The 20,036-nt window shown below is 32.7% G+C and overlaps 1 protein-coding gene across 1 annotated transcript; it reads right to left on the bottom strand.

Annotated features, from left to right (window-relative positions):
• Window positions 1-5,063: 5,063 nt before the first annotated feature.
• On the bottom strand, window positions 5,064-17,076 carry LOC115880753 (UDP-glucuronosyltransferase 2B1-like). The gene is made up of 3 exons (XM_030898033.1): window positions 16,268-17,076; window positions 5,598-5,817; window positions 5,064-5,537 (listed from the first exon to the last, which is right to left on the bottom strand). The coding sequence occupies exons 1-3, from the start codon at window positions 16,434-16,436 to the stop codon at window positions 5,282-5,284; spliced, it is 645 nt and encodes a 214-aa protein (XP_030753893.1). The 5' UTR covers window positions 16,437-17,076; the 3' UTR covers window positions 5,064-5,281.
• Between the last annotated feature and the right edge of the window lie 2,960 nt (window positions 17,077-20,036).

The following is a 20,036-nucleotide window of genomic DNA, read 5'->3' on the forward strand; positions in this document are numbered from 1 at the left end:
TTCACGGAATTTTTTTTAACAATATCTTACAACTTGAAATTAGAGATTTTCATGATTTATAAATAGATAAAAAAATTAAGAAAAGAAGTCAGTAACAGGTTGTCCTCACTACTTTTCTTCACTTTTGTTCTGTTACTTCTTTTTAATGCAATATTATACCATGAGAAATGCTATTCAGATTAAACTGTTTTTTTTTATCATCTTTCATCTTATGATCATATATACATTGCAATAAAAATATACCCAAATAGAATTGCCGAGTTCAGCTATTTTCGGAGTCCAATTATGCTCTAGTTTAAGCTATGTTTATACAACAGGGCCTCAGCAAAAAAGTAGAAAACGTGGTGGTTAACTACCCTAACCCTTTCAGGGATATTAGTTTGAAAAACATTATTTTAAATAGCTACAGCAGAAGTTGGGTACATCTATGTTAGGAGATACTACAATAGAACACTAAAAATTAATACTATAAATGAAATAATATCCCTCCCTCTGCCTTTATTCCTAAAAGAGAAATAGAATGGTTGAATGATGTGTGTAGTTTGTCTTCGTAATTTTCAGCCTTGTGTTAATGTACCAGAGTGTGCTGAAATGGTTTGTGGGTGAGCTTTGATAGCTGGCTATCAATCGGGAGGCCGAGCGACCTATTGGTCTTTTTCCTGGTCTTTCCATACCATTATCCCTATAAACAGTATCCCTCCTAATAACGTAACAGAAATATACGTGACTGTATAGAAGTTGAGAAGAAGTTCTGCCATATTCAGTTCTTGGATTATGGATTCATTGGTTCATCGGACAGTCCAGGGAATTCTGAGCATTAGTCACCAACAGTCACCACAGTTGCGTATTTTTTAACATTGAAAATGTTTCTGTTATCCTATATAAGGGAGCCCAAATCGAATTAAAATGCTACATTTGCCACACCATGACGTCATATATACAAGAGTATAGGAAATCTCGGCGCAGCGGCGGCAGTCGGCCAGCGCGCGCAAAAACCATTACATCGCTAATTGTTTATTGATATATCTTTATTAGTTTAAAAGCAAAAAATATGGGGTTTGCTTTGATACCTTGTCAAGACATAAGCGAAACTTTTAAATTGTTTCTTTTTTTCATTTAGGCCTTTTTAACATTGAAAATGTTTCTGTTATCGTATATAAGGGAGCCCAAATCGAATTAAAATGCTACATTTGCCACACCATGACGTCATATATACAAGGGTATAGGAAATCTCGGCGCAGCGGCGGCAGTCGGCCAGCGCGCGCAAAAACCATTACATCGCTAATTGTTTATTGATATATCTTTATTAGTTTAAAAGCAAAAAATATGGGGTTTGCTTTGATACCTTGTCAAGACATTAGCGAAACTTTTAAATTGTTTCTTTTTTTCATTTAGGCCTTCGTTTTTCGTTAAATGAAAGTTATATTAAAAAAAATCTATTATTAAACCAAATCTTCGCATGATTGAAATGATTATTCATGTTTAAAGTTTTTTTTGGTCATAAGCGCTAATGGAAATGTTTTTTCGTAAATAATTATAAAAAATTACTCCCTACGAAGACTTTATTGTGTACTGGATGAAAAAATAAGTATTTGTTTTCTCTATACGGTCGTATTAATATATCGATTTGTGATGATAGTGCCCTTTTACCCGGTCTAATTTTGTACTACTTTCGGAATAAGGGTCCCCATATCATGTACTGTACTTCCATCCCTGAAAAATTCAGCTTGTGACACCGAAGTGAGAGGTAACGTCAAAATACGCTTTAATCTACCTACATCATAGGTAGGTGTAGGTACTCTAGGTTATTCTACCTAGACAGTAGCTGAACTAGCTGACAGTAGTAATTAATTTGTTATCCGATAAGTAGTTTGGTTTGGTTTGGTTTGATAATAAGACTAATTTCTTCTTATTGGTAATAAGACTAATTTCTTCTTATTCTTTTAAATATTACAGTGTTTCTTTTTCCTAAAATGTTATACTTAATTTTCGCTTAAAATTAAAAAATCACAAATGGAGGAAAATATACGTTATCGAATAAAAGTTTATACAAATCACTTTACCATAACAAAAAAGTAAAAACATATCATGGCGGAAGATATTTAGGTGGCATTTCACACATTTATCTATTAAAATCGAGATTAAAATAATAAACTTCCGTAACATGTTATACATGAGATAGAAAATTTCAGAATCGATTAATACGCAATACGCTACGCAGTCAACTTATTCCTATGCGCGGATGAGCGTCTTCAAGACTCTTCCTTCGGCCAGGGTCACGACGCCGTCGAAGAGGAATCGGCCTACGTTTGGCTAAACAGGCTGGACACGGAGTACGATATTGGCGAGTCTGACTATTTATAAAAATTTGCAAAGTAAAATATGTTGGAAAAATAATTAATCCATACATATATAAAAGCTCAAAGGGTTTTTTTGTTGCATCCATCCCGCCGAAACCGCTTTACCAATCTTGATGATTCTTTTTTTAAATGAAAAGTATATATGTGTAGATTTGTTATGAAGTATTTTTATAGTGCTTAATGGCTATTTCTTTGTATAAAACGACTAAATACTAAAACATACCTGAAAAACACCTACACACAATACCTCCAGAAATAAATTATTTGTCATTGTCAGTGGTGTGTCAGTTAGATTATATATAACGTTTTTAGATATTTTAGAGTGAGTTCATGCCGCCAGCTTTACATACATAAATATTAGCACAAAGGTTCGTTTAAACGACATTAGTGAATTAGCTACACAAAGCGATTTTAGGAAATTCATCCTCTTAGAGAGTAAAATTATCTCGGAACAGTTTATTGTATGAAAATTCCTTACTATTTGGTCTAGAAGAATGAAATCCTACAAAAAGAATTAGAAGAAATTTGTGAAATTCATCAACCAAATGGGTAAAGTTAGTAAAAATTTATATAAAACTTGGTGACCTCTGGATTATACACATAAAAATGGGCACAAAGGTAAAGCGAATTTATGAAATTTATACCCTTAGGGAGTAGAATAGAGAATGAAAGTTTGCTCTACGAAAATGCAATACTATAACATTATAAACCAGACAGTATAAAATGTTATACAAGGGTTTATTTAGTGACATCATAACGAAATATATCTTCCTCAATTATCCTTCAAAGAATAAAAAATAACCTATAAAGAGAGTATTAGCGCTCTTAATAAATAAAAAAAAGACGAAAAATAAAAAACATCTATGCTCACAAGCTCTCTATAAAGAAGTAAAAAATCATTTAAATCAATGCATGAACGATTCGAGGTGTAACGCGAACGTAGTCGCGAGAAAAAGCTAGTAATTTATTAAATTATTTTATTTCACTCATTAATTTTCATTGAAAAGGAATTTTTCCGTGTAGTTTATCAAAATATCACGATGCAAAGCAAAATTATTTGGTAAAATTAAGTTAAATAAAATAAGAGCCGTTTAGCAGTTTAGCAGTACCTAAATAAATAAATATAGAGTATATTATAATTTTCAAAGGCTCATAACAAGGCAAATAAAATAAAAAATAATATATAGAGTGTCCTGTTTAAAAAAAAGAACATAAGTTTGAGTCATTTTTCGAAATAGACAGCACCCAACGAAGAACCACTTTCGTCACTCCCATTCTACCTGAAAAACGAAACACGGGCGGTGGGTAAGTATTCAATAGGTAGAACAAAACAAAATCAGGGTATTCGGTATATACCTGTACATTTAGATGAACAGTCTAATTTTATAAAAGGTATTTCCAACGACCGCATAGTAAATACCGGGTATAATACCAGTAATATCAGAAATACGAGTATATCTACAATATTTCTTATATATATTGTAGATATTATATATTGGTATATTTTTATTCCCGGTATTATACCGGGTATTTACTATGCGATCGTCGGAAACTCCTTTTATTAAAATTAGGATGTTCATCTAAATCTACAGGTATATACATATATACCCAGATTTTATTTATCTACAAATTGGGTACTTACCCACCGCCCATCACCGACCCTTTTCACCTTTTTGATAAGTTATAAGATAATCGAGATACAAAGGTTATCGAAAAATGCAAAAAATTCTACTAATTAGAAAATAAAAAGTAAAAGAAAGAAATAAGAAATAGCTTTGAACTTAGAAGACTAGGATAAATATGTGTGTAGCATATTTAGTTTCATAATAAGTAGAACAATGATGTGAAAACAGCATCTTTATATCTTTACTCATAAACCAGAAACCCCATAAAACACACAAAAATGGGACATCCTGTACATCTAGCAATCGCCAGTCGATATAAAAATAATTCACACACAATAGTCTAAAAAATGGAAGAAAAAAACAATATTGTCTTCATATTTGTGAAAAAATGCATGTCCATATTTATGTAATCGTAGCGGCAAAAATAAAAAAATAGAAATAGTGTGCATGATGCCTTTACAAAAATATCTGAAGAAATGGGGATTGACATCATTAACGTTTAATTAGTATGTCATATTTTATGGTTTCGATATAAATTACATAATAAACTTTATTCTATTGTTGACTCGCCTTGTACATTCATACTGATATACCTTGTACATGATACTGAAATATTCGGATTTATTAAAAAAAAAATATATTATTAAAATTCAATTTTTATTTTTGACACGACGAAGAATTGCAGTTTTATAAAATAAAAATTATGCGCCTTTCGGATTTTTTAAAAATTTTAGAGGTTACTAGATATTTCGTATTAAACATGTAGCTGCTATATTAAAAATATTTTGTGGGGTGTTGTTGCATATTTGACTAATTTCCAAGCATCGAATGGACGAAGGAAGGAAGCGAAGGGACGAAGGAACGCGAGGAAGTAACGCGAGGGAGGTCCCACGCGAGGAAGTAAGGCGAGGAAGGGACGAAGGAGCGAAGTGTGGGTATGGGGCTTAACCCGACAATGACCTTCAACAAGATTTTTAGTTTAAAAACTAAAAAAAAATTGTTTTTTTGATTTTTTCTTTCAAGTCTTAAGAGTCTATTACGGTGCACTGTTCGGGTCGCTATCAGGGGTCGTAATTTCTAAGTTCTTTATTATAGGAGCTACAGATGCCTGACACATTATTGCCGGACCCTGTATACCATATTGAACATAGTGGACTTCCAAAATTAAGGGCAGTAGACTTGCTAAATTGTTTCAACGTAGCTATTTTGCTTATAGTTCATTACTCATATTCCTGGAGATTTAACATTATTTCGAGGGTGGGAATCACACAGCCACATTGTAGTAGTAAAAACTATTTAATTTTTATGTTTTAAGCTAGAAATTCTTATTGTGTAGCGTATTAATAAAAATAATATATAAGGTATAGCAAATATCACTAAAATAACATCAAGTAAGTACAACTGATACCACGTTAAAGAGCCCACTGAGCTCTTTAAATGACTGGCACCGTTATGTCGTATAACATATTCCACCCAGTATACTGCTTCGTCTAAAGGTTCCATTACTCTATCCTTCATTATTCGAGACCTAATTTTTGCATTTTTGTTATATCTGGAATTAGGGATGTACTTATTAATACAGTAAAAGTAAAATTAACTCAATCAAATTTACTTCGGATCTTGTAGAATTATGTCGATAGCTGTTCCCAGGCTTTTACCAGAAAACTGTTGGAAAGGAATTTCAACTGCCATACCAAAACTGGAAAGCTTCTTGAGATTGAGAAATTGATCTGCGTATATTGCTATACCAACTACAGGAACGCCATAATACACTGCTTCTGTGGTACCACCCATGCCACAGTGGGAAATGAACATTATTACATTTGGATGAGCTAAAATAAGTAATAACTTTGAATGTAGTAGACAATGACTTATTATGAATTAGATATTAAAGCTGTACGCACACTGGTGCGATCACGGCCGCGATCACGATCTCCACGCGGCCGCGGCCAAACGTTGCTAAAGGCAAAGCTAAAGAATACATATATGAGCCGTTTCACATTGGCGCGATCGAGTTTTGCAGACGAAGCGGCCTGGCGCAGTGCCTTCTATTAAAAGATCAGCCTATGGGCGAGATTTATGACGTCACGCTAGTTAGATATAACGGATTAATAAATATGTTGTAGAATACATGGAAAACATAATTATTATTCCTCAGATTTTGGTTTGTATTTTAAAAATGATATAGTTTACATGAAATATACATAATATACAGTTAATAACTACAACATATATACCTATTTATAGTAATAAATACTTTGACAAATAAACTATGTAAATAAATAAATGCCTTTATTGTCAAAAAATTTTTCAATTTGTAGACAAAGGTAAACTAACAAACAAAGTAAAAAAAAAAGGTACACAAACCAACAAACAAAAGATAATACAAAACATTATACAAATAATATTGTCAGTCTTATTGTTAAAATAAACATTTATAAATGTTTACAATGTCAAAGAACAAAAAAAATTAAAATAATATTCAAAAAATATTTAGCCAGTTTATAGCAAAATATCAATGACCTCTAAATAAATTAATTTCGATGTCATTAGTAAATATAGCAATAGCAAACATTAGACCAGTGGTTTCAAGATCAAATTCGATTTTCAATTCAAATATAATTCATTTACGGCGTAGAAAGCCTTGTATAGTAAATAAGAGTTCAATGCTTTGCGAAATGAAAAAAATGATGTTATGGATTTGATTTCAAATGGCAGGTGATTGTGCATTTTTTTCGAGTTGTATAATATTGAACTTTTAACTAACTCTCAGCGTGGGGTAGGTAGATAAAGATCTTGCTCCGCGTTCCTGAGTGGATAAGTGTGAGCTGGCCTTTCTTGAGAAGCTGATACATGTTTACTTATTAGGCAAACGGATTCAAATATAAATAAGGAAGGAAGAGTCAATATTTTTAATTCTCTAAAAAAGCTCCGGCAATGAATTCTGCTGTTTAGTCCCAGTGAATATCGAACAGCTCTCTTCTGGAGCTTGAAAATGCGGTCAAATTGAGCCGCACAACACGTACCCCAGAATGGAAGGGCATACCTGAGATGCGACTCAAAAAGTGCATAATAAACAGTTCTAGCCACTGACAAGTTAAGCTCCTTAGAAACAGACCTTAATGCAAAACAGGCAGAGCTCAATTTTTTCGACAAAGCTTCGATATGTATGTCCCATTTCAGAGAATTGTCCACAACAAGCCCAAGAACTTTACAGATTTGACGACGTCAATGGTGGTGTTGTTAAGTACAAAAGGCTGCAACGAGTTTTTATACGACAAAGCTTTAGTTTTAGAAATGTTGAGAGTCAGGAGGTTCGAATCGCACCAAGATTTAATGGTGATTAAGTCATTTGATATAATCCTATGAAGTGCCGTGATGTCCTTGTTGTTCCAAGTGAAGCTAGTGTCATCCGCAAAAAGACATATTTTGCCACTGATGTTTATGTTAGCAATGTCGTTAATAAAAAGAAGAAACAAAATAGGGCCTAGTACTGGGCCTTGTGGTACTCCACATTCTATTGGCTTGCTAGAAGACAACGTGGTATCCACCCTCACAAGTTGACTTCTGTCGCTCAGATACGACTTAAACGATTCGAGAGATGATCCCCTGAACCCACAGTGCTGCAGTTTATTAATTAAGATCTTATGATTTACACAATCGAACGCCTTAGAAAAATCACAGAAAATTGTTGCTGTAGAATGATGGTTGTTTAGGCTGGAGTAAACATTATTAAGCAGGGAAAACATAGCGTCATTTGTGGACTTGTTGCTTCGAAATCCAAATTGATATTCAGTAAGTATTTTGTACTTAAACAGAAAAGCCTTCCAAAAGATACCAGCCTTCTTTTAACCAACCTTTCTATGATCTTAGATAGCGTTGGAAGGAGTGCAATTGGGCGATAGTTAGAAGCTTCATCTTTGTCTCCGCCTTTATGCAGAGGAATGATTATTGCCGTCTTAAGACATTTTGGAAAAATACCATTTTGGAACGACATGTTTATTAAAGTTGTTAGGTGATCAGAGTGCTTTCTGGCAGATTCGAAAACATTTTTAAAGTTAGCCCGTCGGTCCCAGAAGAGGATTTATTTTTGATGGTATTAATTGTACTGCGAAGCTCTTCAAGAACTACGGGTGAAAAAAAGAAACTGTGTAAGTTTACATTATCATTAGAGAGATAAGAAAGTGGATCATGAGGAGGACATATGGTATTAGTTAAGTTTTTCGCTACATTTACAAAGTAATCGTTAAGGTTCTCAGGCGAGGTAGAGATATTGCTAGACGAAGAAGCTTTGTTCCTCAACTCATTCACAATAAACCATGTTTCCTTAGCAACATTACCAGAATTGACTATTCTCCTATTATAATAAAGGTCCTTAGCGGCTCTTATAGTCTTATGATAAATTTTTCTGTATAGTTTTACGTAATTGTGGAAGAAGAGACTGTCTGAGAATTTTTTTAAGTGAGATAATGAACGCATGTTTTTAGAAGATATGCGTAGACCTTTAGTGGTCCAAGGTTTATTATGCTTATTTTTGATAGGCCTAAGAGGAAAGGATTTGAACGCTAGACTGGTTAATGTTTTTTACGAAAATAGAAAATTCGGTGTCGACATCTGAAGAGCTAGTATCCCAGTTGGTTGTTTTACATAAGTGGCTGAACTTTTGAGCATTCTTTTCTGAAAAAATACGGCATAATTTACGAGGGGCATTTTTGATTTTGGACTTTATCGAAAATTCAGTTAAAACTGCTTCATGATCAGAGAGACCCGAGCTAAAAGACGTTGCAGGCGATGGAGTTAGGGTCAAAAGATGACACAACATAGTCTATAGTACTAGAACTGGTATTGGATATTCTGGTAGGTGAGCCTACATGCATGGCCATTCCAAAAGAATCAAAAATGGACTGAAGAAACTCCCTGAGCAGCACATACACTAAGAAAGTCAATATTAAGATCACCACACAAAATTAATTTGCTTTTCAAGGGCAGGGACTCAAGCAAGCTTAGTAGATTATGACAGAATAATTGCACGTCAGAGTCAGGTGTTCTATAAATACAAATAATGTAAAGGTCATAAGCATTATGGTGGACAATGGAAAATTCGAATACTTTTTCAGATAACAAATCATTGTACCTAGTTACCTCGGAAAAGTCGTTGTTTAAAGACATTATCATAGTACCTCCATGAGAAAAATTTGTTCTATCAAATCTGGCTACTGTGGTATAATTTTTAATAAACACAGGCTCATCAAAATTCAACCAGTGCTCAGTTATGGCAATGATATCTGGAAATTCAAGTTCTTCTAGTAAAAGATATAATTCATCTGTTTTATGTCTTAAGGACTGAATATTAATAAGGAATAGACCAAGCTTGCTATCGCTTAATTCTTCAGAGGGTGCTTGATCCTCTGTTCGCGTCAATTCAACTAAAAATTTTTACTCTTATTTGGGGAACCACTGGAATAATATTTGCCATGACTTTCCCTAATTTTTTGAAGTCGTAGAAGGCTCTCCGCAGAAAAGAATGACCTGAAAGCTGAAAGATCTGCATCAACTTCAGTTGAACCAATACCATAGGCGTTGTGGAAGCGGTAGTACAACTTACGCAAGGACTCCAGGTCACTAGGTAGCCCTTCTGATGCAAGCATCAATTTGATGCTGGTACTAGTGTGTCCTTCAAAACACACACTGGATGGTTGGTCGTGAAGATAGGCAAGGAATAGCCTAAGAGATTTCAAAATGGAGGGGTCCCTCAACCTGGCCAACACGTAACGTCCATTTACCGCATCTGAGTCCTGAGACAGCCGTACTATAGGTGGGGTCATCGGGTCCATAACTGCCAAACCATCTCTCTTCGCACTTCCCTGCACAATAATTTCTGGATTTTCCATCGCCAGGGACTTGCAAGCAGCTATAGCCTCCCTGTCAGACCCAATCTTAATAGTTCTTACCTCCCTTGGCATAGTTGCCAGTGGTGGGTCAAGTAGGTGAGGTAGCTTGCGGTTCTCAATGATGTTTATTTTGAGATTTTGAGCAGGTTCAACCGAAGAAGTAAACGAAGCTTGGCTTAAGGATGTTGAGGTTGAATCTATTATGGTTCCCGGCGGCCACATATTTATGTCCTTAAGCTGCACCAAGTGACACCTCTTTTGCACTCCAATTTTGAAATCGGAATGGGAACTGTCCTTATTTTTCAGCATTGGAAAGCATCTGATGAAGTCGGTGGTTCCTAGTTTTTCTTTAACATAGTGCGCAAGTTGATTCGCTGTGTAAGGAGGTGGAATTCTGGACACCACCACATAATTCCAGTCTTCTCTTATGGCGGCCTTAGGAGGTTGCGATGACACTATTTTGGGTGAAACTATTTTTTTTGGCGAATCTATAAAAGCTAAAGTACTATCTAAAGTACTATTTTGGTGATCTATAGGGCCCGTCTGCGTTGAAATGGATTTTTTCCGCTGCATATTATGATCTGTACAGGTCTTATCCCTTGTAACAAGCTTTTCCAATGTGAGCGACATTTGTTTAACGCTCTCCTAAGGTCAGCCATTTCCTTCGCCATTTCTTCCTTAGATGGGTCATGAACTTGGACTTTAACAGACCCATCATGGTTGTCCATTAAAATTGATGATAAATTGAAAGTGTCTTGCTTTATCTCATTTATAGACTTAAATAAGGATTCTTGTGTGGTATCTGATATCCTGGATATGTCATCAATTTTCTTGAGTAAAATTTTCCACTTGGAATCGTGGTCACTCAGCATGTCATACATTTCAGTTATGACTGGAAAAATGTCAATATTTTTTTTTAAACAGAATCCTAGTGCTTCGATGATTTCTGGTTGGACCTGGCATTCTTGAAGCTGTGTAATTCTATCATGAACATATTTTAATGTAGGGGAATCGCAGACAGTGCAGAAAAATCTAACATTGTGGTACTTTTGTTGACATAGCACCTTTGTTGTTGCCTTATCCAGGCCTGTACAGGTCATACAAAAACTTCTTCGACACTCTCCACTACAGCGAACCTTATAACTGTCCTTTTGGATTTTTTGACAAGAATCGCACTTAAATTCAGCCATAATAATTTAAATGATTAATAATATTAATAAAAGTCGATGACAACTGAATAAAATTCGGAAATATAAACAAGCTAAAACTCACGCACAGCGGAAACAAGTACGCCGAAAAATTTTCAATTAAGGTTGCAAAAAACTAACACAAGTAAACAAAGTCAAGTTTAAACGAACAGTGAACTTTGAGTTGATTTCGGGTCAGGAACAAAAACAAGTCAAATCAAAACAAAACAAAACGTTCAATAACCGGCAGACAAAACGCACGATCGGTAACACAACCTTCTCGTACGACTGCTAAACTGTTACTCCCATGAACCATACAAACGCAGCAAATGTTTTACAATGTACAAATAATGTATAGGTACATAAGATAATGGGTAAAATGTAAATATATTTTAAATTTTGGGGTTTGAAAATCGATCTAATTTAACAAAAAACATTCAATACTAATAGTGATGTATTATTATTTGCATTCACAAAATTTATATGTATATTTTGCAAGTATCAATGTTCGAAAAATTATATTTACAAATAATACAATATTATCTAAAAAAGGCGTCAGCCATGGGTATGAAATGAAGATCGCTGGCATTTTATAAGTAAAATTTTTTATTTGGTTTAAAAAAACGTTTCGGCTAACTATAGCCTTCATCAGTGTTGTGTCATATGAGAAAAATAGTGTCGAATATAATCCAAAAAATTACATATACAATATAATTCACACCTCATAAGGTTTACTGCCATTAATAAACTAATATAAACTTATCAAAAGTTGACCACATATTTTAACATTATTATTCTTAACACTAAAATTATCTACATTGACTATGGAGTATGCAGTAAACATTATGTGTGTGGTGTGAATATTTTATATGTAATTTTTTGGATTATATTCGACACTATTTTTTTCATATGACACAACACTGATGAAGGCTATAATGTTAGCCGAAACGTTTTTTTTTTAAACCAAATAAAAATAATGAAAAACCAAATGAAAACTTAATCAGCGTTTTTCCCGAACCTAAATCCCAAGAAAATCAAAAAATTTAGAATATTTAGAAACAAGGTTCAAGATTATCAAATTTTCCAAGATTGTAAAACTCTAGTTAATTATTTTATGTGTACAGTTATTTAGGGAATGTCATCGATGTTCATTTCCAAGCCAACTAGACGCCGATTTTTTTCGATGATACGGTATAATTCTTACGTAAAATGTAAATAACATTAGACCAATTAAAACAAAGAAATATGAATTTCTTAGTATTTTTAGTAACACCTTTATTCTTAAAACTTAATTTTGTATTATGCAAATATACCAATTTTATTGTTATTTTATTCATATTGTATTCAGCCATCGCTTAAATATTTGATATTAATTTGGTATTATAAATAATCATTAAAAATTACTGAACAAAAATATATGTTATGCTTGACAACTTGACATACATTATATATTATCAAACAAAAACACATTCTTCTTTTAAACTGTATCAGTCTTGTCTTTACAAAAATCTTTTATAAAATTTGAACTCAAAATAATAATCTTTTTCATGATCTTTAATACACATATTCTTTATTTTTCCCTAGATCATAATACCTACTTACGTGTTTGAATCTATCGAAGCTGAACCAACAACACTTGGAGTGGAGATTCCACAATATGAATAAAATAAACATAATTGTCCAGTTTTCATTAATACCATCATGGGAGAATATTATTTTTAAATTTATTAAAGATATTTTCAATAGAATTCTCTTGATTTATAACTCGTACCCACTTTTCTTGCTCTTCCGGACACTTTAGGCTGCCTAGTATAACTATCCTTTCCACCAGGAACACAACAAAGATGAGGCATAGCACCAAAAACAAACTCCACTTAAGCTTATTGATGAATTGTTAGAGTCTTAAAACACACACACAAAAATCACGATGAGTAAAAAATGTATGGGCACTTTTAGGTTAAATCACTTACACAACATGTAATTTTTCAATTTTTCTATTTTTTTATGCGAAACCGAGAGTGACCATATATCTGGTAGTAGTTTATGTCACTTAAACACCAAAATAATTAGTTTTTTGCACTACAATAATAAATAATACCAAAAATCATAGAGTTAAAACCAAAAATCAACCGACAAAATATGAAACGGAATCTAACCCAATATCTAAGTATGTACAGCTGATGAAGTAAACAAAAGTCCGCCCCCAGGCTGATCTTTTAAAGAACGGCAGTGCCTGGCGGCGTTCTATTCTGCGGTGGCGATCAGACTCAACTTGTCGAGTTTGATCGCGTCATCGCGACCCAACTGATAGGAGTTTTCCGTTATTTTGTGTGTTTTTTCTTGTTGCAATTTAGAAATGGAGTTAACAGAGCAGCTAATTAAGACAAAAGTTTAAGACAAAATTGGATTGGATATGCTTATTGGACATTTTTATTGTTTAAGTTTAAATATTGTAGGTAAATATTTAATTTCGGTATACATAATACACATTTTTAATTTGTACCTATGTATACCTACAGGATAGCTCACTACATATAGGTACGGCGGTGAACGTGAACGCGTTGGTGTGTGCTAGAATGATCGCTCATGTTATCGCTGTCCTGATGGTGATCGTGATCGCGGCCGTGATCGCACCAGTGTGCGTGTAGCTTAAAACTAGAATTAGTTGGGTGCATTCAAATATGAGGTTGTTCACTACGAATACCTGCATGTTCACGAAGAACCCCTTTGGATAAAGCGCAAATTTAAAGAGGCCGTATTCATTTCTAACAACAATAAAATGCTTAGAGATCCAAGTATGGAAATTTCAACAATATGGCAACCACTCATAAACGCTCCAATGCAGGTATTCTTAGTGAAAAACCCCATGCTTGACTGCACCCAACTAATTCACAGGTGACAATTTCGATGCTCAACATTGGCATCTCAATTCATTCTCTGATCAAAATTACGAGAGATACGAATTCGGTTAAATGAGACAAAAGTTGCGTAATTAGAAGTTTGACAAACACCTATGGAGAAAACCCCGGTATATTGATTAGTTTCAGATTTATGTCAAAAAAATGAAAATAATACGTTTATTTTAAATGACAGTATCTTCAGAACTATTGCATCTATTGCAGCGTAAGTTGGTAGGTTTATATTTTTGACCTCGGCCATTTAAATGCCGTTTTCAGAAAATTTCTAAGCCTTCTAGATTTCGCACAACAACAGTTAAGTTTTTGTTTTTTTATGGCCGCCATTTTGAACTTTTATACTATTAGATAGAGCAAAAAATAATCTATACGGTGGTATCTAATTTTTATTCATTATTATGTAAATTCAATAAAAATTTAGATTTTTTCAAAATTTCTTCAAAAGATAAGTCTACCTTGGAAATCCAATCGGCACTTTATATGACGGCAAGTTAATTTTTGTTTACTCTATTAAGAGTCAAATCTGGACACAAAAATTTATAGTAGATAGTGTAAAGTGTATTAACAGTCAACAATATGTTCACAAGTGGGAACGACATATGTATAATGTTTACTTAAAAAATAATAGAAATTCCGATATGGCATGCGCAAGTTATAGAACATTGTATCATGAAAGGACACAGTCTTATCGTACTATTTTTGCAAGTATTTTAAGAAATTTAGCAGTTGCTGGTAGTTAAAAAGCAAGACAGGAATCTTTTAAAAGGCTTAATGATATTAATGTGCCATCTCAGATTGAAATAAATACGGAAACTTTTAGCCATAAAATAAGTCGCGAATGTTGTATAAGTGATTCTTATGTAGGGAAAATTATCAAAAAATATAAATATCAGAACTTTAAATTTTAATGTGTACCATATTTGTATTTTTTACATGCTAGTGATCACGAGCGAAGATTACAATTTTGCAAATGGTTTCGGGAATGTGTTGAAAACGGTTCAAAAGCTTACGCTTACAGTCCCCTTTTTCTAGAAAAAATATTATGGACGGATTAATCTTTATTTACAAAATCTGGCACATTTAACAGAAAAAAAAATTCACAATCATCGAAATGAAGAAAATCCGCATTTAATTAAAAAAAAACAGGCCACAAATAAGATATTCCTTGAACCTCTAGCCTGGCATTCTGGACAATTAAATTTTAGGTTCTGTATTGACCTGAATTCTACTATACAATTTTTCTGCATTCAGATTTAACACTGAATAGAATAAACAAAAAATAAATTGTTGACATATAATGTGTCAATTGGATTGCCATTTCCAAGGCAGACTTGATCTTAGGCGAAATTTTAAAAATCTATTTTTTTAGTGAATTTACATAATAATGAATAAAAATTAAATACCACCGTGTAGAATTTTTTTCGCTCTATCTACTAGTATAAAAATTCAAAATGGCGGCAATAAAAAAACTTGAATGTTGTGCGAAATCTAGAAGGCTTAGAAATTTTTTGAAAACGGCATTTAATTGGCCGAGGTCAAAAATATAAACCTACCAACTTATGTTTCAATAGATACAATAGTTCTGAAGATATTGTCATTTAAAATAAACGTATTATTTTCATTTTTTTTTACATAAATCCGAAACTAATCAAGATATCGGGGTTTTCTTCATAGGTGTTTGTCGAACTTCTAATTACGCAACTTTTGTCCCATTTAACCAAATTCGTATTTCTCGTAGTTTCTGACATGCCAATGTTGAGCATCGAAATTGTCACCACCCTGTATTAGCTCACTAGTTCTAGGATTTAGATTAGTTTACACTTGATAACGGTCTGAATACTTTTAGTTTTAAAATAAGTAATTGATCCGTATCTAACATTTTATAGGTAACAGGCCCGAATTAAGATAAATATGCAAATACCAATATACCTATATAAAATATAAATACATTTTATAACAATTTTAGTAACTACCGACATTTATTGACAACGTAAAATAAAACAACAAATTATTGAGTGTACCCTACATCATATTTTTACACGTTTTGAATAAAATTAGAAGGGCACTGATAAACCGGAATTTAAGTCGGCCATTTTTGGTCCCCATCACGGTCGACCTAAATTTTTTTGTGTTTAATTATATTAGTTTTAATTATTTTTTTGTTATTGGACATGGTGAAGAATATTGTTTCGTTAAAAATTACAGCCTTCCATCAGCCAGCTGTACTAGGCGGCTGTTTTTTTCCCATTGGGTAACTCGGCCTATTGGTAAAACTTTCAGAATACTTACCTAAAATATCGCTTTGTGGTATCCATTTAGATATCATCAAATTAGGTGGAACATCTGTTAAATCGCCCTCAAATTTCCATATTACATTTTGCTTTAAAGTTCCTATTAAATAAACGATTTCTTGTATAGTTTCATTAGGCAAACTACTACTTCTTAAGTTTGAACCCATACTAAACAATATGGCACCATCAGTTGCTGAATCCAGGAAAGACTGAAATTCCTCTGGGAGTTTTTTAGGGGTTATGTGTAATCCTCCCACTTCTTTTACCGATGATGTTAGCGGTACAGACTCAGAAGTACTTACATGCGAACATGTCTATATTAGATTGGAATTGTACATAACCTCTTCTAGATCATAATGTTTAGGAAAGTATTTATTTAACAAACTTTGTTGTGCAGGGTAATGGTAAAATATTTTTAGATACTTATCATACCATAATGCTATTGTATTTAAAAATCTTTCCGAAAAATCCATATATGTGGTAGATATAGAGAATGGAGTTGGTAAATAAGACGGAAGATTAATGTTACCAATTAATTCAGAGCTCCATTGCGATAGAGCTATTGAACTGAACAAAACCAAATGAGCATTGAAGTGTTTGGCAAATGCAAGATGACCTTCATTATGAAAAGTTTCTACTATTACTAGATCAAATAATTCATCGGATTTGAGTAATTGTTGTACTTTGTCATCACTTAGTATTTGTTCGGTACGACCTAGTGTAAGTTTACTAAAGAGAGCGAGGTTTTGAAAAATATTCAATTCCTGTAAGTCATATAGGCTATCTGAAACAAAAAGTCACAATTATTAATACAAATCACTCAAAATATAAAAAAAAATATGTAATAAATAAAATTCCGCCACATTATGTTAGGTCTATATACAGGGTGAGTTTTCTACGATGTTTTCTATGGTTATCTCGGAAACTACTGGAGCCGGAGATGGAAAGTCGGTTAAATGAGGAAAGAATTGCAGTTTTGTGGGGTCATAAATATGCGAATTTTAAATTTTTGAAAAAGTTGATGGCTTGCTAGATATTTCCAAAAAACCAAATTACGACTATTTTAAAAATGGTCCCTAATTCCATTATAATATATTTTAGACAAAAAGTTTTCAGATAAAAGTTGTAGATAATTATATCCTTAATGAGACTGTGTTCTCCGTTTTTTTCTAAAGCCTGTAATTTTTAACATATAACACAAACATATGTTTTTTTTAATTGGAAACTATAATTGGTCATGACTTAATAAAAAACGCCATTTTTAAGCTTTTCAGCGATATAAGCCATAATAGAGTTATAGCCAATTCTTATCATTTTTAAACAATTTCACTTAGTTAGCCATGCATGGAAACAAGTACAATCGTCGTTGCTCTCGAGGTGTCAAACTATCACATCCTGTCATCACATCCAAACTTTGTAAATTAAAATAAACAAAAATTGTAAATATGAATATTTCAAATGAAAGAAAACGTGTAAGATTATTGGTTCAACTTTTCATGGCCATAGATTTACGAGGATACGTTGACCTGTGAACGTTACTTACGCTTTTTAGAGAATAGTTGTCAAGACATGTTAGAAAAGTTAAATTTAAGGACTCGCGCATCAATAGAGTGATTCCAACATGACTTATTATGACACTACCCACCATAATAAAAAAATGTTAAAAATTATTTATATCATAATTATGCAAACTCAGGGATAGAGATGGACCAATTGCATGGGCCATCCTCGGTCACCTGACCTATCAATTTTATATTTTTTATGCGATATGGTTTAACAACATAATTTACAAAAAAACTTATGAATTAAGAGAGGCACTCGAAGAAGCGGTACGGGAGAAGTTTAATAAAGTCGACCTGCCGTTCTATGAAAAAAGCTAGATGCATTTATGTACACAAGACAATGGCGAATTTTTTGAACATTTTTCTAAAATAACTTAAAGTGTATGTAGTGATCTTATTTTTTTAAGTTTTAGTTTGTGTAATGTAAACTGTAAAGAACCGTTAAATAAAATATTCTGTCGTTTCATAAGTTATAAATCATAACAGAATAAGAATAATATGCCAACTAAGGGAAATTAGTCAAGAAAGATAATAATTGGCTAGAAATCATGGCCAACTATGATGGTATTCATTAAAAAAACATATGTTTATGTCATATGTCAAAAATGACAGGTTTTAGAAAAAAAAAGGACAAACACGATTTCATTAAGGATGTGATTATCTACAACTTTTATCTGAAACTTTTTCTCTAAAATAGATTATAATGGAATTAGGGACCATTTTTAAAATAGCTGAAATTTGTTTTTTCGAAATATATCTAGAAAGCCATGAACTTTTTCAAAGCACAGAGCAGAATTATATAGGGTGATTTATGCTTCCGAAAAAACCTTATATGAGGTTTTTGGTTTGTGAATTTCATTTTATTTTTTAAATAATATGGAGGCAATGGTAGCGCACATTTAGTGCTTATTTAAAGCCCTTTTAGAATTCCAAATTCGAAGAAGTTTATAAAATTTTAACAGAAAGCATAGGCGTGCCCACGGGAAGGGAGGCCAGGGGGCCCATGGCCCCCCCTAATCAGAATAAATAATAAATAAAAAAAGACCTCAAACGAAAACCCACAAAAAAACCGTTGGAAAACCGGGAAAATAAATTTTCTGCGTGCGGAAAATGATACTTTGGGCACGCCGTATAAAAAAAATTTTCACCTGCGGCGCTATTTTTTTCTCCGGTTCGTAATCTTTAACTTTGGCCCCCCCTTATTAAAAAGCCTGGTCACGCCTATGACAGAAAGTATATTGTCTTTTCGTATTTGGTTTACCATAATTTGTATTCTTGTTCGATATATACAGGGCGAGTCAAAACTAAATGTTCTATTTTTCTCTTGTTTAATCTTATTGTTTTATTAAGCACTTTCTATACCCAAAATCAATATTTAATGAGAAAATTGTTTTTTTTTTGAAAATATGAGAGAAAATATGACATTTATAATTAATAATGTATAAGAAGACACTTGTATACAGTACTACCTTTAAAAAAATAAAATTATTCAAATTTAGAATTTAAAAAGGGCTTTAGGTAAGCAGTAAATTTAGTTTAAAAACTGTTATATTTCAAATACTAGTCTTTATAGTATATTTATAACATTAGGGTATTGTTGGAATGGAAATTTAATGGTAAATCAACTAAGTAAAAACATATAATATTCCATTTAGAAATATCCAACTTTGGTTTGAAAATATGTTTGAATCGCTCTGTATGTTGACCAAAAAATTTTCAAAATGTGCGTTACTATTGCCCCATATTATGTAAAAAAATTGAAATTAAATTGACAAACCATAAACCTAATGTAGATCTTTTTCGGAAGGCTGAGTCACCCTGTATTTAGTTAAAAAAATAAATTGATAAAATAAAATTTACACAAAATATTGGAATATACTATTTTACATATTCCAAAATATAAAAGAACACCCTTGAATGTAGATAAATACACTCCGTTAGTAAGACTGTATATTAGGGTGGATCGTAAATCTCAAAATTTTCAAATTTTTAAAACATCGACTTGGAATACCTATGAAAAGTTGCCTTTGGTAAAGTTGATAAAAAAGTGTTACTACAACTTTTTAATAAAATCACATCTTGTGCCCTCTACGAGCCCTTAAAAAATGAAAATTTGTTTTTTTTGAAAAATCGATTTGGAATACCTATCAAAAGTTACCTTTAGTAATGTTGATAAAAAAGTTTATTTAAAATTTTTTCATTAAA

Source organism: Sitophilus oryzae, unplaced genomic scaffold, assembly GCF_002938485.1.
Source record: "Sitophilus oryzae breed Bouriz unplaced genomic scaffold, Soryzae_2.0 scaffold_1657_pilon_pilon, whole genome shotgun sequence".
Lineage (NCBI taxonomy): Eukaryota > Metazoa > Arthropoda > Insecta > Coleoptera > Curculionidae > Sitophilus > Sitophilus oryzae.

Excerpts from the sequence above, each read along its gene's own strand:
- LOC115880753 (XM_030898033.1), bottom strand. The coding sequence starts at position 16,436 with ATGGGTTCAAACTTAAGAAGTAGTAGTTTGCCTAATGAAACTATACAA. Across the intron at positions 5,818-16,267 it reads ACCACAAAGCGATATTTTAG|CTCATCCAAATGTAATAATG; the intron begins GTAAGTATTCTG and ends TACTTATTTTAG. Across the intron at positions 5,538-5,597 it reads ATAATTCTACAAGATCCGAA|ATATAACAAAAATGCAAAAA; the intron begins GTAAATTTGATT and ends CCCTAATTCCAG.